The 25,604-nt window shown below is 38.5% G+C and overlaps 1 protein-coding gene across 2 annotated transcripts in view; it reads right to left on the bottom strand.

Annotated features, from left to right (window-relative positions):
- The window catches only part of FSTL5 (follistatin like 5), an 872,209-nt gene that overhangs the window by 661,774 nt on the left and 184,831 nt on the right, over positions 1–25,604 (bottom strand). For both annotated transcript variants that reach the window (XM_056561517.1, XM_056561526.1), the window contains exon 3: positions 7,975–8,008. In XM_056561517.1, coding sequence (XP_056417492.1) covers positions 7,975–8,008 — 34 coding nt within the window. The remainder of the gene's footprint in view (positions 1–7,974; positions 8,009–25,604) is intronic.

Raw genomic sequence — 25,604 nt, 5'->3', positions numbered from 1 at the left:
TATTAGTCAGTCACCAGGATTACGGGATGAACAACGTCATTCCACTGCTTCATTTACTACGACGAGTGTTTGAAACGATTTCTGGTCAGGGCAATGGAGATGTGGCGCCTATATCATACAGCCACGTGAGCCCTGTGGAGGCTGAACTGGAGGAGGAAGGAGAGGAGCACATTGGGGCACAGTTTAGGTTTCGCTAAATGGGCTGTTTTTCAAGTCATCTGACAGGAGAGAAGGAGTAGTTGCAGCCAGAGAAGCTAGAGGGTTATGAGGAAGGCGAGACAAAGGACCCAGACACACCATGGCAGTATGCAGTGGAGATGGAGGAAGGGAGTCACTCCGAGTCACTTTCCCAAATGGCACAATCCATGCTCAATTGCTTGCGTAGTGACCGCCGAATTGTCCGCATTCGGTAGCAGGCTCTAGCTCTCCACCTTATTGGACCAGTACAAAATGGCAGCCTTTTTTACACTCACTGAGATGGAGGACAAACTGTCCAACTAAAGAGACATCCTACGTATCTGCTTCATCGCCCATCCTCTCGCAGGTCTGACTCGGGGGGCCCTCTGTGCTCACCTATCACTGCCAGGGCTGTTGGGGAGGGGTGGGGTGGTAGGAGCAGTACCAAATCTATCAGCAGCAGCCTGAGTTTACAGTCGCTGATGAGTAGCTTTCTTCACCCGCATAGCGAAGCAACTCATCAGCAGCAGGTAGACCTGGAGCAGGACCTGAACCTGCAGGTGAGGGCATACCTTGACATGACCATGCCAACACACCTTGAGGATCCGCTGGACTTCTGGGCAGCCAAACTTGATTTGTGGCTGCAACTAGCAGAGTTTGCCCTAAAAAAGCTGTCCTGCCCAGCCAGTAGTGTGCCATCAGAGCAGGTGTTTAGTGTGGCGGGGGCCATAGTACACCAATGAGAACTTGTCTGTCCACAAAAAAAGTGGAGAGACTGACCTTTGTGAAGATGAATCAGGCATGGGTCAGCCATGATTTCCACCCACCAAGTAGATTGACCATTGTGTCACACCAACACTTCACAAATATGGATAGTGCAAAACATATTTAAGATGCTGCTCCCCAGTTACAGACATTCATCCGCATCAGACCACAAGTAAGTATTGAGGACATGCATTAGCTAAAACTTAACTTAATTGGACTCAAACTAAAACTGCAAAGACCTCTAAAAGGTGGAAGGGAACAAAGTATGGTCCATTGTAACCAGTGAGGGTAAAAACTTCCCCTGTGAGACCCTACTCTTGCATTATTAATTCCCTTCTTGGCAAGTGTTAATCACCCTAAAAAGGACGGCCCAACACAGGAATCTCTCCCTAATTCCACCTACAAACACTGCCATTTCACAGAGTTTTTAGGTGGAAATAGGGAGAGGTTCCTGTGTGGGGATGCAATTTTTAGGGCGCGTAACACTTGCCAAGAAGAGAATTAATAATGAGAATTAATAAGACGGTGGAAGTTTTTACCTTATGTTATTCCCTTCCACCTTTTAGAGGTCTTTGCATCACATCAATACTTGGTGGTGTAGGTGGCACATGAGGTTTTTGCAAACCTTTCCTTTTGTTTGATTTCCAAAAAATAGTTGGGTACATATATTTTATACTAAGAATATTATTAAAAGTTAAGTTTTACGTAATGCATATCCTCAAAATGTACTTCACACTAACGCTTTTACATAAGAGACCGTTTTATTTTGCCTACCTGCCTCAGATACTATTCTGAACCTGCCCCCCCGCCTGTTGCCCCACATCGGATGCCAAGTTTTCCTTTTTTCACCTGCCTTTGTCACCGGGTACTGGTATTGCCACCCACCGCCCCACTATGTCACCAGGTCACTTTCAGGACTTGTGATGCTGCTGATGCCACCTCCAGGCTGTCCCATTCTGCCAACATATGTTCTCCTCCTGCTATTGCCAGCTCCAGGCTGTCTCATTCTCTCACCATATGTTCTCCTCATGCTGCTGCCAGCTCCAGGCTGTCTCATACTGCCACCATATGTTCTCCTCATGCTGATGCCACCACTAGGCTGTTTCATTCTGCCACCATATGTTCTCCTCATGCTGCTGCCAGCTCCAGGCTGTCTCATACTGCCCCCATATGTTCTCCTCATGCTGATGCCAGGTCCAGGCTGTCTCATTCTGCCACCATATGTTCTCCTCATGCTTCTGCCTCATCCAGGCTGTGTCATTCAGCCACTAGATGGTCTCCTCATGCTGCCGCCAACTCCAGTCTGTGTCAAACCGCCACTATATGGTCTCCTCATGCTGCCATCAACTCCAGGCTGTTTCATTCAGCCACTAAATGGTCTCCTCATGCCACCATTAACTCCAGGCTGTGTCATTCAGACACTATGTAGTGTCCTCATGCTGCCGCCAACTCCAGGCTTTGTCATTCATCCACTATATGGTCTCCTGATGCTGCTGCCAACTCCAGGCTGTGTCAAGCAGCCACTACATGGTTTCCTCATGCTGCCATCAACTCCAGGCTGTGTTATTCAGCCACTATATGGTCTCCTCATGCTGCTGCCAACTCCAGGCTGTGTCATTCAGCCACTATATGATCTCCTCTTGCTGCCGCCAACTCCAGGCTGTGTCATTCAGCCACTATATGGTCTCCTTACACTGCCGCCAACTCCAGGCTGTGTCATTCAGTTACTTTATGGTCTCCTCATGCTGACGCCAACTCTGGGCTTTGTCATTCAGCCACTATATGGTATCCTCATGTTTCCGCCACCTCCAGGCTGTGTCACTGTAATGCCATGTGGTCTCCTCATGCTGCTGGCAATTAACTAAAACTTTTTAGGTTCATTTATTTGAAATCTTCAATTTAAATGTTAAAAAATATCTTTAATCTTTTACATTTTTAGGCCCTATGGTCTTGTCAGGCTGTTGCCACCTCCAGGCTGGGTAATTCAGCCACTATATGGTCTCCACATGCTGCCGCTAACTGCAGGCTGTGTCATTCAGCCACTATATGGTCTCCTCATGCTGCCGCCAACTCCAGGCTGTGTCAAGCAGCCACTACATGGTCTCCTCATGCTGCCATCAACTCCAGGCTGTGTCATTAAAGCACTACATGGTCTCCTCTTGCTGCCGCCAACTCCAGGCTATGTCATTCAGCCACTATATGGTCTCCTTACGCTGCCGCCAACTCCAGGCTGTGTCATTCAGTCACTTTATGGTCTCCTCATGCTGCCGCCAACTCCGGGCTTTGTCATTCAGCCACCATATGGTATCCTCATGTTTCCGCCACCTCCAGGCTGTGTCACTGTAATGCCATGTGGTCTCCTCATGCTGCTGGCACATTAACTAAAACTTTTTAGGTTCATCTATTTGAAATCTTCAATTTAAATGTTAAAAAATATCTTTAATCTTTAAATTTTTAGGCCCTATGGTCTTGTCAGGCTTTTGCCACCTCCAGGCTGGGTAATTCAGCCACTATATGATCTCCACATGCTGCCGCCAACTGCAGGCTGTGTCATTTATCCACTATATAGTCTCCTCATGCTGCCACCAACTCCAGGCTTTGTCATTCATCCATTATATGGTCTACTCATGCTGCCGCCAATTCCAGGCTGTGTCAAGCAGCCACTACATGGTCTCCTCATGCTGCCATCAACTCCAGGCTGTGTCATTCAGCCACTATATGGTCTCCAAATGCTGCCATCAACTCCATGCTGTGTCATTCAACCACTATTTGGTCTCGTTATGCTGCCGCCAACTCCAGGCTGTGTCATGCAGTCACTATCTGGTCTCCTATGGCTGCCGCAACTCCAGGCTGTTTCATTCAGCCACTATATGATCTCCTCTTGCTGCCCCCAACTAAAGGCTGTGTCATTCAGCCTCTATATGGTCTCCTTACGCTGCCGCCAACTCCAGGCTGTGTCATTCAGTCACTTTATGGTCTCCTCATGCTGCCACCAACTCCGGGCATTGTCATTCAGCCACTCTATGGTACCCTCATGTTTCCGCCACCTCCAGGCTGTGTCACTGTACCGCCATGTGGTCTCCTCATGCTGCTGGCACATTAACTAAAACTTTTTAGGTTCATCTTCAATTTAAATGTAAAAAAATTTCTTTAATCTTTAAAATTTTTAGGCCCTATGGTCTTGTCAGGCAGTTGCCACCTCCAGGCTGGGTCATTCAGCCACTATATGGTCTCCTCTTGCTGCCGCCAACTCCAGGCTTTGTCATTCATCCACTATATGGTCTCCACATGCTGCCGCCAACTCCAGGCTGTGTCATTCGGCCACTTTATGGTCTCCTCATGCTGCCGCCAACTCCAGGCTTTGTCATTTAGCCACTATATGGTATCCTCATGTTTCCGCCACCTCCAAGCTGTGTCACTGTACCGCCATGTGGCCTCCTCATGCTGCTGGGACATTAACTAAAACTTTTTAGGTTCTGCTATTTGAAATCTTCAATTTAAATGTTAAAAAAATATATAAAACAATAAAACTATATTGTCTCCTCATGCTGCAGCCACCTCCACGCTGTTTCATTCAGGCACTATATGGTCTCCTCATGTTGCTGCCATCTCCACGTTGTGTCATTCAGCCACTATATGGTCTCCTCAGGCTGCCACCACCTCCACGCTGTGTCATTCAGGCACTATATGGTCTCCTCATGCTGACGCCACCTCCATGCTGTGTCATTCAGCCACTATATGGTCTCCTCTTACTGTTGCCACCTCCAGGCTCTGTCATTGTGCTTCTCTGCGACAGTGATTCAAATAGCGACGCCTCTAATCTGTCATACTGAATAACTATTATTTCACTAACCCAGCACACACCCTATGCATGTTATAGCAAGGCAAAATGTTCTACACCCCTACTAAAACTCTCTGTAGGCCAGAAATAGCCATTTTAATAGAGATTTGCCGTGTATAAATTTTGACCGAGCCAAATTTTTTCTGAAAATTTGGCTAATCGGCTAATTTAAAAAATTCGCTTGTCTCTATTAACAATCATTGAGTGAGACAGAAAGACAAACAGTGCATAAACTTAGTGACGGAGTGTCTGCATATCAATGTAATCTCATACTATGGATTTCCTCTGTTCTATAAGGAGAACAGAGCTCCCTTTGTCCAGTCATTCATTTTTTTTATACCGTTAACTTTTATAACTACATGTTGGTGAATTTGTTAAAGCTCTTGTGTGGCAACCATCAAGACAGATGCAATGTATAAACACTAACCAAGACAAAAGTTGACCTAATTTCAAAAAGTCTCTGAATAAGGTATGTCTGAAACAAGCCAAACATTATATAATATAATAACAATGTACATAAGGTTTAGAAAAAACTTGGCATGGAGTGGAGCTCAGGTTTGCAGATCTATTATGCTTCATCTTCATTTAGGCATTAAAAGTTTTGTGGACAGTAGAGTTTTGCAACAGCAAAGTATGTTTTATGTGGTATATTTTAGATCTTGAAATACAACATACTATAAAAATGCATCTTGAAAGACCTACATCTTGCAGATCAATTCCATTCAAAACAATTTTTGTTTGTCAGTCCTCTCATTGTAAAGAGCAAATATTTCAAAATACTTTTTTCCAATGGGTCTGAAGGATAGATACAAAGGTGGATTTTCAAAGTACTGGTGGAAAAAGTGCACATCTTACTTGCATATATATATTTAGGTCCCTCACATAAACTACACACACTTATTGCATTTATGTAATGATTACATATATATATATATATATATATATATATATATATATATATATAATACTATAAAGGAGAAGCGGTATAAAGTAAACTTATCCCCTATTCCAAGCGGCTGGACTCCTCACGATCTGTGAGATGGGACCCCGACACTCTTGAGGAGAGAGGAGAGCGTGGCCTCTACTAGTAGGCGGCACACCCTCCATTCATTTCAGTGAGAGCGCCGATGATGCCGAGTGCTACACTTAGGTCTTTTCGATGCTCCCATTGAAATGAATGGAGCACGTGCCGTGTGCAGCATGCACTCCACAATGAGTGCCAGGCCAGTTTATTTTTTGCCAGATTTTTTTTTTATCCCCTTAAGGACCAGGCCAATTTTTTTTTGTTGCACTTTCATTTTTTCCTCCTCACCCTTTAATAGCCATAACTCTTTTATTTTTTCATCTACACACCCATATAAGGGCTTATTTTTTTTTTAGGCCAATCATACTTTGTAATGTGTTCGTACATTTTTCCATAACATATGCTCCATAATGGTAAAAAAATATATATATTTCTGCCGTGAAATTGAAAAAAAAAGGCTATTTTGTTGATTTGTGGAGTTTTCTTTTATATGTAATTCACTGTACAGTCAAACTAACATGTAATCTTGATACTTTAGGTCAGTGTGATTTTGTGGTGAAATGATTGATGTCATTACATAGTAATGTTGGTAGCGCAAAAAAACATGGCCTCATATGGGTCTGTAGGTGGAAAATTGAAAGCATTATGATTTTTAAAAGGTGAGGAGGTAAAAATAAAAGTGCAAAAATAAAAAATAGCCTGGTCCTCCAGAAAATTATATAAAATTACATAATATATTTTCTCTTTTTGGATAGAAAACATAAAACAAACCAAACATAACAAACCAAACTATATATATATATATATATATATATATATATATATATATATATATATATGGTGATGCCAAAATTGTGGTGTGACCATGGGGTGTGAAGGGTGGAGATGGATGGGGCAGATGGTATAGTCCAGGGGCAAGGTGTTATTAACCCCTAATGTTCGTGACGAGTGGGGGTGGTTTTTCCTGTAACCACCTGAACGTTAGCACCGCTATCCCAAGGTTAGGCAGGGCAATAATAGTCCAAGACCCGGTAAGGGTTAAGGGTAGCATTACTGAGGTTAGACAGTTGTTAAAGTCTTTACAGCTAGGCTAGAATCCCAGAAAGTTGACCAGTAACACGGAAATCGCCTTGCAGCTTGCTGGGACCTGCAGTACTTTTGGGTCAGACTTCAAAACAGCCACTCTGAGACAGCAGACATAGATGAGTTGACTTACTGATAATGTGGCTGGTGTGCAGGCTTTATGGCCTCCAGGTGAACTGGACACAGGGTCTGTGATGTCTGTGCTTTGCTGTTCCTCAGGAGGAGTGATGGTGTAAGAGAGAGATTATAATGTCTCCCACTCTTATAAAGGGGGGCTGAGCAAGAAGCACGTAGGTCAAGCTGCAGGTTAGGTGGTCAACTGGTGCTCTCTGGGTAACATAACACATCATGTGAACAGAACATGTGATATCTCCAAAGGCCCTTTGTACTTTATACACATAGTACATAACAATATACTAACAATACACAGTAACACTAGCTTCAATACTGGGGGAGACACTGCAGGAGAGGCCCTAGGACAAAGAAGGACTCAACCTGACAGGGCCTAAGTACTGTACAGGAGTATATCCTGTACTGGGACATTACACACACACACACACACACACACACACACACACATATATATATATATATATATATATATATATATATATATATATATATATATATATCATTTATGTTTTTTCTTAATTGATCTTCCAAAAATGCAAAAGAAAACCATCAGAAAGTATTTCAAATTGGTACCAATACCCTAACATAGCGCTATCAAGCAAAAAAAACATATGGGTTAAGATCAAGACAAGTTACATGTGTCTTCAAGGTATATTTTTAAACAAATTGTAGTCATTTATAACAGTTGTTTCTCTTTATTGCACGTATGTCAATAGTAATAAAAGACCAGTTTTCCTACTGTGGAACTGAATTGAATTGAGTGTTTTCTGGGCACAATGCCTAAAGCTCAGTTACTTAACCAACATTCAAAACTGTGAAGTACAATGCAAAATTGTTTCCATTGCAAAGACAGACATGTGAACTAGTTTATGTTCCTAAATTGGCAGATTTGTCTTCCTATGTTTACACTTACACACCTAGCAAAGAAGATTTTAAAGTATAAGAAACTTACCTTTATTCCTTGTGACTTCATGATTTCTGTCTTGCTGTAAATAAAAATACAGATAAGAATTAGACATGTGACAAAATGTAATGTGCAGTTTATCATTACCATATGGTTTATGATCAATAACATGTTATATGATGGTCATACATCTAGAATAATAAATGAATTTATCAAAAAGTAAAACAGTTAAATGAATATTCTGGAAAAAATGAATGCACAGTGTGAGGGTATATTTATATGCATACTTAAGAAGTTTCTATTCATCTCTACAAAAAATCTGCCATGAGTAAACATACCTTTATATTTACTGCAGTATTTTTGGGGCCAATGGGGTATAATGAGCATTCTGTTATTTTATGTTTGCTATATCCATAGAAACATAGAATGTGTCAGCAAATAAGAACCATTTGGCGCATCTAGTCTGCCCAATATTCTAAATACTATGACTAGTTCCTGGCTCTTTGTTATATAAGAGAGAGCGCCTTATGCCTATCCCATGCATGTCTAAACTCCTTCACTGTATTTTCAGCCACCACTTCTGCCCCTCTAAGTTAAAACTATGTCCTCTTGAGGTAGTTTTTTTTCCTTTTAAATAAACTCTCCGTCTTTACAGTGTTTATTATTTAAAAGTTTCTATCATATCCCCTCTGTCTCATCTTTTTTCAAAGCTTTACATGTTAAGGTCCTTTGACCTTTCCTGTTAAGTTTTATTCTGCAATCCATTAACCAGCTTAGAAGCTCTTCTCTAAACTATCTCCAATGTATTTATATCCTTCTGAGTTACAGTACCCCCAGTACTATGCACAATACTCCAAGTGAGGTCTCACCAGTGCTCTGTACAGCGGGCAGGAGCACTTCCATCTTTCTATTGCTAAGAGCTTTCCCTATACACCCCAAGCATTATGTTCGCATTTCCTTCTGCTCTATGCCATTTTCTGCCTACCTTTGAGTCTTAAGAAATAATGACCCCCTAAATTCCTTTCCTCAGATACTAAAGTTAGGACTTAATTAAATATTCTATACTCTATTCTATTCGGGTTTTTGCGCCCAATATGCATTATTTTGCACTTATCCACATTAAATGTCAGTTGCCAGAGTTCTGAACATTCTTCTAGTCATTTGTCATTTGGCGTATCCCTCCAAGAACATCAGGAACATCAATTAGGCTAGTTTGACATGATTTTCCTAAAGTAAACCCATTTTGTTTCTCATTTTTCAATCCATCAGATTTTAGATGCTCCACAATCCCTTTGTTATATACTGTCTACTTATTCTATGAACTATGCAACATTCAATGCTGTGTCCCATGGGTCGATTAAACTTGCTTAACAATTAAGAAATACATTTAGATAGTAGCATTTATTCATATGTAGTACTGCCCATATAACAGTAGGCCCCCATGTAACAGTTGGCCCCATGTAACAGTTGGCCCCATATAGCAGGAAGCCCCCATATAGCCCATTAATAGCAGTAGGCCCCACCCCTTACAGCCACCATATAGCAGTAGGCCCTACTGCTCATAAATTAGACCCCTATTTGGTTACCAATTCCAGTCCCTACTTCAAAGCCTGTTCAGTGGCAACCTTTCTTCCTCTCCTACTTTGCTCCTCTTTGGTTTTCAGGGAGGGGGGGGGGGTTCAGTATAGTATAGTGGGCTATATTTTCTGGCGCAGACACAATTTGTGGCACAATACGCCAAATTGTAGCACACTGCACCACATTTTTCTGCACAGCCTGAGAAAAGCAGTCAGGTTTGCATAAGTAAATTAGAGTCTGAATGTTTTTTTGTTTTTTTTTAAAGTAGATCATCTGAAGAAAGTAAATGTCCTAATTAATAATTTACCTAGTATATAATAATATTTAGCAACCTTGTGATAAACTGAAAAAATTGTCGAAAAGAATCCCTAAAACTTAATGTTTGTAACTAAAGCAAGCACATTCTTACACACAAAATGCATCATGGTATAATATGCAGTACCAACTGATACAAAAATGTCTAAAGTTGGGTTCATATTTTGCTTTTAATTTTAAGGTGTGTAAACCCAGACTCTTACATATATTGTTCTTCTTCAGACCAGTTTACAAACTATAATAAAAGAGCCTATTTTCTACCATTTTCATTTTACAAAAGAATGGAACACTTCCTCATAAACAAAAAAAAAAGGCAAAAATGTTTTCTATATATCAGATTTAAGTATTGGCCAAAAATTCGAAATGATGTCTGATAAATCTTTTGCAAAAGATCTATCAGACATGATTTCGAATTTTTGGCCAATACTTAAATCTGACCCCATAATTGGATCAATAATAGAAGAAAAGGCGGTTATTACATACAGGAGAGCCAAGAATATAGGCGATATGCTCGTACACAGTCACTATGTACCACCAAAACAACCAGGGACCTGGTTAGACACGAAACTAGTTGGCACATATAAATGTGGTACATGTAAGGCCTGCAAGTTCATAAATGTCTCAAAAAAATTTAAGAGATATGTGGACAATTATGAATTCACAAATAGAGATTATGCTAATTGCAAGACATATAATGTCATTTATCTGGCCACATGTCCATGTTTAAAAGGATACGTAGGCAAAACGTTCAGAGAATTGAGAAGACGCATTTTGGAGCATGTGGGAGATATAAAAAATAAAAGGGACAAAACACTCGCTAACCACATGCTCCGTTATCATGCAGATTCACCACTGAACATCTCTTTTCAAATGATTGAGGTCCACAAGCCAGATTTGAGAGGTGGTACTTTGGACAAACTTCTATTACAGAAGGAAGCTAGATGGACTTACAGACTTTGCACCACTGCTCCTACAGGTTTAAATGAATCTCTATCTTTTGCTTCTTTTATATAAGTTTATGGTACCAAACTTGATTTAAGTTTTCAACATTACTGTCTGTATATCATGGTCATGTCACTCTAATTATGTAATTATCATTTAAATTTATAGGTCTGGCAAGTCAGCCTTTCTAAGTACCGAGTACTTCTGTATTTAAAAAAATGTATAATAGTTTTTTCTATCATCAATTTATGCTCACTATTATTTTTTGGTACACTAGGGTGGGATATTGACCCATGTACCACCAGAGTTCACCTATGCCCCTTCCTCTTTCCCTCTTCTGAATGGCATTTGCTATCTGTGTCCGCAGGTGGAACGCATGCATGCGTTCCACCTGAATTTTCGCTTGCGCCTTACAGCGAGTGGAGCGCATATTGCGTTCCACTTGTATTTCCGCTTCCGGCATTACGTACTATCTCCCCTGCCGGCAGTAAGGTATCGGAGGTGACACGCGAGTGGAGCGCTTATTGCGTTCCACCCGTATCCACCTACAAAGTTCCCAACCGGAAGCATTTACCCGGGTGGAACGCATTTTTATGATATAACCTTTTACCATATATTTGGTTTTTCTTGAATACCAGAGGGGGTTAGTGAATTATATTATATTTATTTCATAGGAGTCTGTTAAATTGAAATTAATATCAGGAACAGAGTGTTCTGTTGGTGGTCTTAATTGAATACCATCATCCTACATAGGGGGTAAGTCCTTTGTTAGTATCATATTTTATAAATAAAAGACCCCTTTAATGTAGTGCCACCCCAATACTGACAGACTTGTCATTACATTTTTTGTTCACAGTGTATCTGCGTGTATCTTGAACAGAACATCATCTTCTCTCTCTGGAGTCAATCTATTATTACTTTACTAACATTGCATAGTAATATTCTAAATGCCATCCTTCTGCTATGATAATGTATGTGTATGTATTTGACCAGACACTAACAGACTCACATATATGACAGGTACTTATTACTGACGGACCCGGACCTATGTATTATCATCTATTTATTGTCATTATTGGTTTTTACATCTTTTGTATATGATTTTGCATTTGTTGTGCACTAATTGAATTGTGAATATTATCCTCTCATCCCTGATGAACTCCCCTCAACCTGGGAGAGAAACGCGTTGGCCAGAGAGGTTGATATATTTTTGTACCAATTGTACATATTGTAATTGCCCCCCTAACCCTTGTCCTTCACTTAGTTGTTAGGAATCTATTTAGGTAGGGAATTTATTAGGGTTTCACCTGTTACCTCTACCCTCCTTATGTTTTGTGCTCTATATGCGTACTGTGTTTATATATTAATTTTAGTATATCTCAATTAAAAGCTATTTTTTATTCTAATTGATGTTGATAATGTGTTGGATTCACATATGGAGCTACCTGGAAGTTTCTTATATGAATAAATATGTGTTCCAAATACAACGCTTTCTATTATTCCAGTGCTCTGCCATTATGCCACCTTAGAAATGTGATTATCAGATTCCTTCTTCAGTTCCACCTGAACATCAGCTAAAATGAGAGTGTCACCCAAATTAATTACTTGATGAAACGTCTTCAGGATAATTATAGTGTTAGCTTTTGAAAGAATTTAGCATTTTTATTCATCAGTATAATCTCTGTTATTCTTTATTTCAAAGGAAATATATAATCTGTTCGATGACCAGATGAAAAAATTACTCAACAAATAACTGTAAAGTCAGGTCAAGTTTATGAGGACAGATTATAGTTGATGCTTTGGATAAATTTAGCTATGAACAAAGAAGATTAAGTTCCTGTGTGATAACAGTGTCTGGGATTTTAAAGGGAATTGTCACAGTAAATCATCTGTTTATTTTCTTTCGGATGTCTCTGATGTAAACAAAAATACAAGTTTAAATATGTTTTTTTTTTTTTAACAAATGCTTTGAGTGTGGTTTACTGACAGAATATAGAGATATTAATATATTGTTTTGTCTAATAATGTATTTTCATTTAACTATAGTATTTGTCCCTAGGGCAGATTTACCAGCAATTCAGCTTTTTTTTTCTCTTTTTTTTCAAGGTAATACAAAATACTAGCTGAAGAGATTATCAAACTTGGTATTATTTTAGAAAGCAGAATTTTGATGGCTTTACTGTTGACAGCAAATAAAGCATATTCATTGTATAATAAAATGTTATGCAATTCTCTAATACGCTTTTCTACAACTTAGCTGGATGTCATTAAATGTCAAGCTTTTATATTTAGACTCCAGTGGTTGAAAATGCTTCCTTGTCATGCCATTATTACAGGTTCATAGTTAAAAAAAATAAATAATAATAACAATAATAAAACTAATAATAATAAAACTATAGATAACAGAAGTATTTTCAACTCCTTAAAAATATGTCTTAATGCGGTACTCCAGTGTAAAACATTTTTTTTTTTTTTTTATCAACTGGAGACAGAAAGTTAAACAGATTTGTAAATTACTTCTATTTAAACATTTTACTTTTTCCAGTACCTATTGGCTGCTCTATACTACAGAGGAAGTTGTTTTCTATTTTAATTTATTTTCTGTCTAGCCACAGTGCTCTCTGCTGACACCTCAGTCTATGTCAGGAACTGGCCAGAGCAGTATAGGTTTGCAATGGGGATTTGTTCCTGCTCTGGACCGTTCTTGACATGAACAGAGGTGTCAGTAGAGAGCACTGTGGTCAGACAGAAAATAACTTCAAGTTTTTAAAAAGAAAAGTACTGGAAGGATTAATATTTTCAAATAAATCTTTTTAAATTTCTGCCACCAGTTGGAGTAGCCCTTTAAATTTTAGGCACTAATGGTCTCACTTCCACTGAATTTGCTGGTCAATGCCTAATTTTTGGCTTAGTTTTTTTTCCAAAGAGATACAAAGATTGTCTTCAGGAAGCAGGGGTGGAGCAATGCTTATTACAGGCTGCTTCTGTCTTCTAAAATAGTCAGTGAATCATCTCAGTATCTTACCTTCAAGCTACAGTATATCTATGAATTCATGTATTTCACTTCTTGCTTTATTGTGTCCAGACTGCTTCTTGCATAGCTACACTTATCTATATGTGCTGTTATTTGCCAGCGTATGTGTTACACAGGACTTTTACTTGCTATGATAACTCTTTGCTCTGGATAGAATGCAATTTGTTTTCTAGATCATACTGCTCAAATGCTATTCAGAAGACAAACTTTATTCTATCTAGAAAACTCACAGCTGGAGAGCCAATTATAGAAAGTAAAAAGCCAATGTAACAGATACACTCCTGCATGTACTATAGTATGGCTGTATGAAAACTGAGGGCAAAAACACAGTATAGAGGAATTCTGGGAGAGTGGTTCAAATCTACTGGGAAAAAACTATTACAAATTACAGGGGTACTGAACTGTGGTGATAGCTGGTAAAATACCAGGATACTAGCAATACATCTATAGTTTTAGGTAGATGCTAGTGGTGACCGGCTCCTGACCTGCAATGTCAGCATTTGCCCATATCCATGACCGGGTATTCATCTGCTATATCACCCGGTTTTCTAAGGAGGGCTGCAATTCCTATCAGATTGCACTGGCACACATCTCTTTTAGTTTCTCCTGCTATCCGGGGCCTCTTAGAGGCAACTTTACTTCATCATGGTCCAAATTTTGTCATATGGCAATGTGTACATCCATTGATTTTTTGAAGACTCCTATTGGTGGGGTAGTTATCTATACAGTAGCTCCAGAACCATCTTCAACCTTGATTGAACAGCTCATAGCCATTTGGCTTCCATTATAAAAGGTTGTCATCATTGTGATATATTCATCAACCTTGATATATATGTGTTAACCATCGTATAATAAAGCATTTGAGCCTTGACTGGGTTGTACTTCATATTGCCAATATTATATTACGTATTTCTTACACTCATCTGTATATGAACAATAGACTCCCCCACCATACTTATTGTTCCAGGACTATTGGAGACTGACTTGACACTGTGACGGTGACCGTTAACAACTATATTAGTTATCTTTCTATCATTTTCTACTATCTTTTCTTCAGCACATTGTAAAATATTATCTGTTTCTTGTTCCTAATTTTTCCTTCAACCTTGATGAACCCATTTATATGAGATGGGAGAAACGTGTAGGATTAAGTATGAGAAATTTATACATGTCATTACAACTTTGATGTTCATTTGACTGTGGTTTGCTTATACCCTTCCCATATCCACACTTATATTAGTTAGGGCACGTTTATCTAGGATAATTCTTTAGGGCACTCACCTGTACCATTTTTCCCTCCCTACAACAAGCCAACAGGCTGATATCAAGTTCTCATCTTACAAGAAATATCGGATTCAGAGAACTGCTGAGGATATGTATGTCTATGTTTTATTCACTTGATAATTTATTATACACTTCATTGTTGATGTTGTTTTTTTTTTTTTTTTTTTACAAGAATCAAGTAAAAGTTATATTTTAAAATATCTATGTCCTATTGGTTGAGTTTCTAAATAAACATACTTCTTATGATGTTTTGTTCAGGTAAGAAATACCTGCTGAGGCAATCACTGGTAACAGAGTTGACCTGTCTCAGCCATTGGTTGGCTAAGCAGGAATTTAGTGGCCAAACAAAATGTCGCCAGAAGCAGGAATAAGTAAGAAAAAAAAAAAGTGCACACGTGAGCAGAGTTTTTCACTTGGTCTTATATGTTGTTGTTTTTTATATATATATTTTTTAAGTTTACCCCTTAATGCCTACCTTGCCCAATTTTTAGATTTAGTATTTATATCCCCTATTTCTGTTTCTTTTTATCTAAAATGTTCAACATAGTTAATATTAGTATCATGGATTCTGTATTACACTAACTACCAGCTCCATTTTGATGTATACTAATAAATATATAACTTCATGTCAATGTTGACGCCAGTTTGAGTGCATGGGTTTCTCTAGTACATATAAAACCATTAGAGCTGGAAACCACAATGATGGGAAATGACAAGGAAAAACGCTCTTTTTGTCAGCTGCATGATCAGCATTGACATGGTTAATCATAGTGATCATATGATGATAACCAAGTCTATTAGCTTGATAAGTGCTGGGGAAGCAGTTAACAGCAAATATTTCTTCCCAAAATGTTATCTTTCTTTGCATCCAGTCATGTTTTGGACATTAAAACAAGCCTCAAAACACGAAATGTTGGTGCTTACTAAGATTTATAACAAAATTGACTTATTTGAGAATTATTTGACATACATTAACCGCACAACTTCCTTTGTAACAGGGAATTGATATTTGTTATTGGCTGCTTTGTAATCCCTGCACCTTGTGTTTCATCTCTTATCTGCCAGCTGGTGACCCTGGAGGGAATTTCTTGTTCATCTACAAACAAGTAACTCCCACCACAGGGAAAACAGTCTCAATTCTCTTTTAAAATAGTTCTGTTTTTTCTTAACTGATATATTGTTTGTGTGTCTGCTTTTCTACTATCTAATAATAGTGTAAGAGGTTCTCAACTTTTCACAGGTAATATATAATTATTTAACATACAATTTGTTCTAAGATTTTTTATAATGCTTGATAAATCTATATAACAGCTACTTCATATATTAGGTCCTTTTACCAAATGTAAGACATGACTGCCCACAAGAAAACCATTTGGGAACAACAGCATATCATCAATCAGCATGTGTAGTATGTCAATTTCTTCTGGCTTTCCTAAACTCTACAATTTTGAACACTATCTTTCATTCTTTTTTTTTTGTTAAAGCAGTTATCACTGTTGAGCAAAAGAACCCAGTGAACCTGTATTGAGTTCAAATAAAGTCACGTATCCTCCCTGTTAAAATTAAAAAAGATGGGTCTGGGTACCATCAAGAAGAAATGGTACAGACTTGGCCATAAAAGGCTTATATGATTAATTGCTATGCGCTGAACGGCGCGGCGCGCCGTGCATAGCAACGACGCTGGGGACGCACGACGGAGGCCTGGAGCAGCGCGGACCCGACTCAGGTAATTATGCCACCGGGGATGGGGGGAGGCAACGGGGCAGCGCCGCCGGCAATGGGTGCCGCTGCCCCTTCTCTCCCCCTGGCTGTCGGCGTCGCTTCTCTCTCCCTGGCTATCGGGGGTGAAAAAGGCCGACAGCAGCGCTCTAGACCCCAGGAAAGGCAGGGGGAGAGAAGCGGGCAGCGACGGCATCTCTCCCCCTGCCTTTCCTGGGGGTATATCGGGGTATACACGCGCACACACGCACCCTCATTTTATCATGGATATTTGGGTAAAAAACTTTTTTTACCCAAATATCCTTGGTAAAATGAGGGTGCGTGTTATAGGCCGGTGCGTGGTATACCCCGATAAATATGGTACTTTTGGCTTAAAATAATAAATAGATTGTCCAGCGCAGAAAGAGTTGCTCTTTAAAACAAATTCTGTATTTATTCAATAAAGTGCAAGATGCATAAAATCAGGAAACAGGACAAAAGTAGTGTGTTTCAGGCATTCTTGATGCCCTAAAAGATATTTTTGGTTAAATAGTGGAAGCCATTTTACTGGCCACTACTGGTTCCAGAGGAATTTCTTTTCTTTTTGAATTTCCTTTCTGTCTGACCACAGTGCTCTCTGCTGACATCTCTGTCCATTTTAGAAACTGTCCAGAGTAGGAGCAAATCCCCATAGAAAATCTATCCTGCTCTGGACAGTTCCTAAATGGACTAAATGGACTGAAAGGATTAAGATTTTTTAATAGAAGTAATTTACAAATCTGTTTAACTTTGTGGCACAAGTTGATTAAAAAAAAATGTTTTCCAGTGGAATACCCCTTTAAGGACAGGCCAATTTCATTTTTGCTAATTAATTTTTTCCTCCTCACCTTCTAAAATCCACAACTTTTTATTTTTCCATCCACAAACCTATAAGAAGGCTTGTTTTTTCCACAACCAATTGCACTTTGTAATAGCATCACAAATTTTATCATAAAATGTACAGCAAACCCCAAAATATATTATTTGTATGAGGAAATTTAAACAAAAACGCAATTTAGCAAATCTTGGAGGGTTTTGTTTTCACACTATAAACTTTACGGTCAAAATTATATGTTTTCATTATTCTGTAGGTCAATACGATTAAAATGATACCCATGGTTACATCCTTTTCTATTATTGTACTGCTTTTAAAAAATCTCAAACTTTTTTTTTTTTTTTTGCTAAATAAGTATGTTTAAAATCTTTATATTTTTTACCACTTTTAACTTTTAAAAATGTTTGTATACGGGGATGTATGAGGGATCGTTTTTTTTTTTTTACTCCATGGCCAGTAATTTATTTATTTTTTTGTATCACTTTTGCGTATGTGACTTTTTTTTTGGGGGGGGGGGATGTGATGTGACCAAAAAGCTGCAATAATGGACTTTTTTTTTTACAATAATGCTGTTTACCATATGGGATAATTAACATGCTATTTTGATAGGTCGAACATTTACGCACGCAGCGATACCAAATAAGTTTAATAATTATTATTTTCTATGGGTAAAACAGGGAAAAGGGGTGGTTGAAATTTTTATTTGGAGGGGATTCTTCCAAATTTTTTTTAACTCTCTATGTTCCCATAGAGGACAATCTATAGCAATCATTAGATTGCCAATACTCTTCAGTTCTATGCATAGGCATAGCACTGATCAGTATTATCAGCGATCTTCTGCTCTGGTCTGCTGGAAGGCAGATCAAAGCAGAAGATGCTGGGAGAGCGGCAGAGACAGGTGATGGGACCTTCGGCTGCTATCTTGGGGGTCCTCCGGCAATGGCGATCAGATCAGCCGTTAAAATCGCCACACTGTGGCAGATGCCGTGATCTGTATTGATCACAGAATTGGAGGAGTTAATGGCAGAATTCAGCACGATCCCTGATGTCCGCCATTACTCTCAGGTCCCCGGTTTCTGACAGCAACCGGGACCTGCCTGGATTACGTGAGCATCACTCTGGTGCTCGGGTCATGTACAGGACATAAATGTATGTCCTGGTGTGTGATGTACCAGTGCATCAGGACATACATTTACTTCCATTGTTGTCAAGGGGTTAATAAGTAAAAAAGAGGGGAAAAAATCTTGTTTCTTCAGCTTGGGTTCTCAATGTAAAGTAGTCAGATCCTTATGTAGAAGAAAAATAAAGTAAAAAAAAAATATTATAAAAAAAAACACTTAAAAACTATACCTAACTTTCCTCTCCAGCATTGTGTCTGTTAACTGCCACAGGGTTTCCAAAGCATAAGCAGAAGGTGCACCGATTTTGGCACACAATAACCCAAAAACTTTCTGCATCTGCCTGGGAAACCCATTGCAGTTACACTTGCTGTGTAGGAATCTATAAAAGTAATATTATGTAAAGTATGGCGAGGACCGAAGTTTTTTAAACTTTTTGTTGAAGTTCAACCAAAGCAGAAGAACCAGACTTTTTAAATGGTCTTTCAGTACTAGCAGTGATCATAAAGTAATAATGCTGTCAAGTACAGTAAAATGATTTTACACTGCTGGCCATCAATGGCTTTCATAAGCCAAAAATGCTTATTTTGTAGCATGGGAACCTGATTCTTTTACAATAAGACTTGTGTGCGGCAGGTTTTAAATAGATCCTAAGGGATTTAAGCAGCCTAGCAAGATTTGAGTCCATCTGGCCCTATTAGCACAGAGGCTGGGAATAGCTGACACAAGCAAGTTCTAATTTTGTCTTTTCTATAAATTATAACAAAATTGCTAGTATAAATCAAAGTACTCTTTATTGCTTTTGGCATGTTTTCTTAGGAAGATTAACTTATCTTGTATCTTCCGTTACAATATTGCTTGTATTGGTTGACCCTGATTTACAATGAAAGCATTTGTCCTTGGGAAGCTCATACCCTATCAAGCACTGGTAAACCTTTGATTTTCCATTTAGTTGATTTCTATTTGAAACTTAACATTATGAAATTGAACAAATATCATTGTGTTTTGTAATACCAACAATTCATAAAAATCTATAGCTCAAAAGAATTTTGTGTTTTTATTTTTAGGAAGAAAGACTAATTTAAAAAGCCAAACAACAAGCAAGAACATTGTTGGTTTGTAATGTTGTAATGCATGTGCTATGTATGATTTAGGCCATTTTGGCATACCATAATTCAGACACATTTTAGCATGTGTCTTATGGTAACATTGCTCTTTGCTGCGGCTTAACTGAACTAAAATAACAGGGTTCTGTGGTAAGCTTTCATTTTGAGCCATATCTTTTAAATATTGGTTATTTGTAATTATTTTTACACAAATGCTCAGTTAGTTAAAACATAATATGTCATAGTAAGTGAATATCAGCTGCCACATTAAAAAGTAAGGTTTTTTTTCCACTTAAGTTTGTTTTAACCCCTTAAGGGCCAAGACAATTAAGTCTGTACGCCCCTTAACGACCACAGATGTATATTTACGTCCATGGCCGGCTCCCGTAATGTTAAGCGTGCTCAGAAGTTGAGTGAGCTTCATATCTGCTGGGTCCCGGTTGCTGTAAGCAACCAGGACCCGTGGCTAATACCAGATATTGCTGATCGGGCTGAGGTCCGGTATTAACCCTTTAGACCTTGGCATCTAAAATGGGAGAATACACTGCTGGTTAGCTCAGCGGAGCTGTTCGGGACCACCACGGTGAAATTGTGGTGTCCTGAACAGCTGGGAGGACAGTGGTAGGTGCCTTACTGTGCTCCACACTTTCCGATCGGCATTTGATTGCATCAAGCCTGAGATCCAGGCTTGAGCAATCGAGCGCAGATTACACTGATTAATGCTATGCTATTGCATAGCATTGAACAGAGTATGCAATCAAAAGATGGTAAGTAATAGTGCCCTATGGGGCTAAAAAAAAAGTTTAAACTTTAAAGTGAATAAATTAAAGTTGGAATCACCCCCCTTTTCCCATAAAAAAATGTATGAAAGATTATCAAAAATTCAGATCAAAGCAATCATGGTACCAATGAAAACTTCAGATCATGGCACAAAAAATTAGCCCTCATACCAACCCGTATACGGAAAAATAAAGTTATGTCAGAAGATCACAATTTTAAACATACTAGTTTTGGTGCATGTAGTTAAAAAAAATGTTTAAGTAGTAAAATAAAGAAAACACTATATAAATTGGGAATCATTGTAACCGTATGGACCTACAGAATAAATATATGGTGTCATCTTTACCGAAAAGTACACTGCGTAGAATCGGAAGCCCCCAAAACTACAAAATGGTGTTTTTTTTTCCAATTTTTGACCAACAAATATTTTTTTGTGTCTTCGCTGTAAATTTTGTGGTGAAATGATTGATGTCATTACAAAGTACAATTGGTGGCACAAAAAATAAGCTCTCATTTGAGTCTCTAGGTGCAAAATTGAAAGCGTTATTATTTTTAGATGGTGATGAGGAAAAAACGAAAGTGCAAAAACACAAAAACCCGTGATCCTTAAGGGGTTAAAGACCAGGCCTGTTTTTTTAAATCAGGAATGCATGACTTTATTAGAGAATAACTCTTGTAACATTTTGCCAATCATAATAATTCTGCCATTTTTTTTGTCACAAGTTGTACTTCATGTACATAGTAAAAGTAAGCTGATATCATTTGTAGTTTATTTTTTTTACAATGCATAAAATCATGAAATAAAAAAAAAGATGTTTTGCTATTTTAACACTAATAGGTTGCATATATTTATACTTACTGAGCAAATAGCTTATGAAACTTATACTTTCAGATGGATATTTTATTTTAATAGCATTTATTTTTTTAAATGAACATTTTAAGTGAGTTAGAAGCCTAACAATTTAACTTGCAATCTTACTTGAAGTACATCTAATTTTTTTTTATGTACTATGCAAGGTTTGCAGAGATTTAGAGGTGGTAGAACATAGGAACAACCCCCCCCCCCCCCCCCCAAATGACCCCATTTTAAAAACTAGACACCACAAGGTATTCACTAGGAAGGATAGTGAGTATTTTAACACCATAGTTTTTTGGCGGTTGTCATTACAAAGTCAGTGTTAAAATTGTTCAATTTGCTTTTTTTTCACAAATGCATCATTTGTGGGACATATTTTTTTCACTTGGGATAGACGTGTGTTCTTTTAGGCCTTTTTATGTTGATGGTATTAGGCATCAAGTCAGTTTAAAATATTTAAATTCACTTTTATGCATCATTTGTGGGATACATATTTTTTTTAAATAGCTTCTGAAATGAATGGAATGCACTCCAAATTTTATTGCATTGCTTGTCTCATGTTAGGGAGTACCCCTGCTTAGGCCATATTTGGTTGCATGGCCGCATGGTGGGACCCAAAAGGAGAGAAGTGCAATTTCGCTTACAGGATATCATTATACAAATTATAGGTTGCACTTCATCTTGCAAACCATTTTAGCTGTCAGAACAATACCGTACCCCTAGAAGTGATGCAATTGTTTAAACTAAACCCCCTAAAGTATTTACCTAGGGTAGTAGTGAGTATTGTGTGGCTGGAATTATTTCAAAGTCAGTGGAAAAAATAAAAAATTTGCTTTTTTTCACAAATGCTTTATTTGAGGGACATCATTTTGGTACATAGCTTCTGATATGCAGGAAATACACCCCATATTTTATTATGCTGCTCATCCCAGTACCCCAACTCATCCGCAGTACCGCCACTTAGGCCATATTTGGTTGCATGACTGCCTGGTAGGACCCAAAAGGAGAGGAGCTCCCTTTGGTTTTCAGGACATCATTATATGAATTATAGACCCCACTCCATGCCTGCAAAGGATCGGATCTGGCAGAACAATTCCGCACCCCTACAAGTTACCCCATGTGGGCCACAAGATTTTTGCTATAGAAAGAAATATGTATTAGATGGACCAGGGACCATTCTGATCGCTCCTTGGTCGACTAGCAGTGATGCGCGGCTGTCTGTGACAGTTGAAGTTCCTGATGGATATATTTGTCATGTTGTGTTAATAAGTACCCGCTCAGGGTGAATATATCCATCATTGGGCATTATAAAGAAAGAAAAAAATCATGAAAAAACTGATTTGTTTATTTTGTTGGGGTGGGGGTGTGGGGGTTGTTCCAATTCATACTGCATTTCTGCAGTATGTTAGAGGTGTCCACTGGCGTCATGTCAGAAAATGAATGCCAGTGTATTCTGTAGCAGTCTCATTTGGAAATGAATGGGGCTGCTACAGTATACATCGGCATCACTTTTTGACGTGATGCTGACGGATACCTCTAACATACTGCAGAAATGCAGTATGAATTGGGCCTTTATAAAAAAAAATAATAATAAGGGTAGGGTCACACAGAGCGCATCCGCAGCATATTTCACACCGCGGATGTCACAAGAGTGAGCACACTGCTGCGGCTGGGTAGCTCAGTGTGTCCGCTTGTGACTGCCAGTGGGAAATCCACCGCTATGAGTGGACACACAGAGCTACCCAGCCGCAGCAGGGAGCTCACTATTGTGATTGCCAGTTGGGCATCTGCAGCATGTATTGTGCTGTGGATGTGCACCGTGTGATCCTACCCATTGTGTATTTTAATTTTTATTATAATTATTTATTTTATTTCTTTTTTATATATTTTTTCTTTTATTTTTTTTTACTCTTTTTTATACTTTTATTTTTTTTAACACTGTTTTTTAAATATATATTTTTAAAACTTTTTTTTAAGCTTTGGAATACTTATTATTCCAAAGCATTGTAGTGATATGCTGCCTCTTTGGTTGTCATTTACATGCAGGGAATGACATCACCAAGCCATCCACTATGTCTCTGTCCAAATCCCTCTCTGAAAGAAGCCTCCAGCCTCCTGAGCGACACAGACCATGTGGTTTCTGCCCTGGATTGATAAATCATGCCCTCTTAAGTACTGAGAACTAGAAGGTTTGTGCAGCCTCAGCCAATCAGACAGTGAACCTCTATTTGCTGTTCAGAGCAGCAGGGTGGAGGATTTTCACAGAGAGGGAGATGGCTGGCAGAATAGAGCTGAAATGATTACTGCGAGATGTAGGCACGGGACGGAAAGGATGGCAAAGATCATCAAGAAGGTATACAAGACAAATGGGGCTACAGGAGCCATGCATATCAGGCAGGATGGTTTACAGGTTTACAGGAAACATATTCAAGTGTGGTGGCTTTGGAGCTTTATATATTTTTATGTACTTCCCTGGAGTACACCTTTAACAAATGCCTAAAAAATCAAGTGAACACAATATGCAACATTATTTCCATGGATAATGCATCAAAAAACGTACATGAAGGACATGTAGTTTAGAACATGTAACTCAACTTATTGAATAATTCAACTAATTTATCATTATTTAACTTTTTACTAATAATGTGGGATTTACCATGAAAGATATGCATAAATTAGGGATTTTCTCAAGAGAAATTTTGGGTCTGATTCAGTGAACATAGCTCTTAGGATTGGTTTAGACTTGTTCTGGATTCATACAGTACAGTAAGTGGCAGTAAACTTTTACTAGACTGGCTGGAGAGCACCCATCCTGGCTAATGTAGTAAGAATGTAAGCTTAGATGCAGACAAATCACCCATTACCTCCAAGCTGCTCAGTGTAATTTTTACTGAATCGATTCACTCTTATACTATCTTGAGCACCTTGAATGTGATGGCTCCTCCTTGGAAAAGGAGGTTCGAAAAGTATTTCTGCAACAATACTTATCTGGGTCCTAATAATCTGCATACACCACATATCCTAGTTGGAAATATTGATAAAGCCACATGAGATCATAGGGGGAGATTCATCAAAACCTGTGTTGAGGAAAAGTTGACCAGTTGTCCAGAGCAACCAATCAGATGGATTATTTTCATCTTTCAGTGTCGTTTTCAATGTGATTGGTTGCTATAGGCAACTGGTCTACTTTTCCTCTGCTCAAGTTTTGATGAATCTCCTTCATAGGCTTTATAACAGTATGGAATGTCAAGCAGCTACTTCTAAGACCAGTAGGACATATGCATGTATGAAAAGAGGCTTCTCCTTTCCCCTGTATTGTTTGGGGCCTGACGGGGATATCTCCAGTTTCACAAACATCTTTCCTGTTTCTTTTCCATGTCTGTATCTCTTTCTTTGTGTCTAATGCTTTCCATATTGGCTGTTGTTGCTTTACATGCTGTGGGTACTTCTGCCCTAACTCTTTGACTTGATGCTAATATATATATATATATATATATATATATATATATATATATATGTATATATAAAATATCCTTACACCTTTATATATAATATAATCTCCTTAGACCATTTTGTTTGGGTGATACTTCTGACTTTTTTCTGTCGAACTTCTGATCACTTTGTAGGACGGTACATTTTGACTTGGACTTTTGATGCACTTGGGACTGTTCTGTTGTGGGGTGGGGGTGTTGTTGGGGAGCCGGGGTGGGATGGAGGATGGGAAATGGGGATTGTGTTTTTGTGTATGTAAATGTTAAAAAATGTATAAAAAATATCTGATTAAAAATAGTCTTACAGGACAGGAGCATAACATTAACAATATCACTTTACAAATAATTAAAGCAGTCTCATCTGGATATGTAGTTTAATTTTTCCAATAGTTAATAAAAAGCATGTCCCTAATAATAGAAAATGTATAAAGAAGAGATAATGCATTGTGGGATCTTAGTTATGGGAAAGATTAAAATAATCTATTTAGTCTTGAAAATAGGGATTTGAAGGGGGGAACATGATTAACTTGTACAGAAATGAGCAGTACAAAAAAATATAGTGAAAATCTGTTCCATGTAAAACCTTATCCAAAGACAGGGAG

This window comes from Hyla sarda, chromosome 1, assembly GCF_029499605.1.
Source record: "Hyla sarda isolate aHylSar1 chromosome 1, aHylSar1.hap1, whole genome shotgun sequence".
Taxonomy (NCBI): domain Eukaryota; kingdom Metazoa; phylum Chordata; class Amphibia; order Anura; family Hylidae; genus Hyla; species Hyla sarda.
Note: the sequence above shows the minus strand (reverse complement) of the source record. Positions and strands in the feature narration are given on the sequence as shown.